The 655-nt window shown below is 51.5% G+C and overlaps 1 protein-coding gene across 1 annotated transcript in view; it reads right to left on the minus strand.

The window, feature by feature from the left end:
• The window catches only part of LOC310784898 (protein lin-28 homolog A-like), a gene marked incomplete at both ends in the record, with an annotated part of 15311 nt that extends 14953 nt beyond the window's left edge, over nucleotides 1-358 (minus strand). The window contains one exon of the mRNA XM_083645929.1: nucleotides 331-358. Within this exon, the coding sequence (XP_083502055.1) occupies nucleotides 331-358 (28 nt within the window). The remainder of the gene's footprint in view (nucleotides 1-330) is intronic.
• Between the last annotated feature and the right edge of the window lie 297 nt (nucleotides 359-655).

A 655-nucleotide genomic window follows, 5' to 3' on the forward strand; every position in this document is an offset into this window, starting at 1 on the left:
GTGAAATGTGTCCTCTGCATTTGACCCATCCAGGCTTGTCCTTTCCTCCAGGGGGGCAGGCCAGGAGCAGTGTGGCTTTTCTTTCCAGCGCCCGGGGGACCAACTTTGGATGTTGTCGTCACAGGTCGGATGACGTTCTTCTGCATGTTTTTAGTGGGGGGTTATGTACGGAGGAACCCCCTGGGGGGGTACGGGGAGAACATGCAAACTCCACACAGAAAGGCCCTTTCGACGAGATAGCCCACCTGGGCAATAGCACTGAAGATATGTGGGGTCACAACTCCAGCGCCCACAGCGTCCCAGGCTCTAGCTGTGAGGCGACAGCGCTACCGACTGCGCCACCGTCTACCCCGTACATGGCCGATTAGTTAAAAAAAGCATATCTTTAATTCAATATAGTTGATGTAGACAGACACTGTACTGTACTGTACTGTACTGTAACTCTTTGCAGGTACTGTATGAGCTCGTCAGCTGCCTCTGCCACAAAACAACAGGAATTGAGTGGAATGGCAATGGAGGGGGAGCCTGTTCAGCACCGGGGACAGCTCCGCCAAACAAAGCACTGCAAGCACGTACTGTCGCGCACAAATTATTTACAACCTATAGATTATTTACAATGTAAGAAACTGCTCAGTGACAGTCTATCATCCACAGG

Source organism: Poromitra crassiceps (genome assembly GCF_964638095.1).
Source record: "Poromitra crassiceps genome assembly, chromosome: 11".
Taxonomy (NCBI): Eukaryota; Metazoa; Chordata; class Actinopteri; order Beryciformes; family Melamphaidae; genus Poromitra; species Poromitra crassiceps.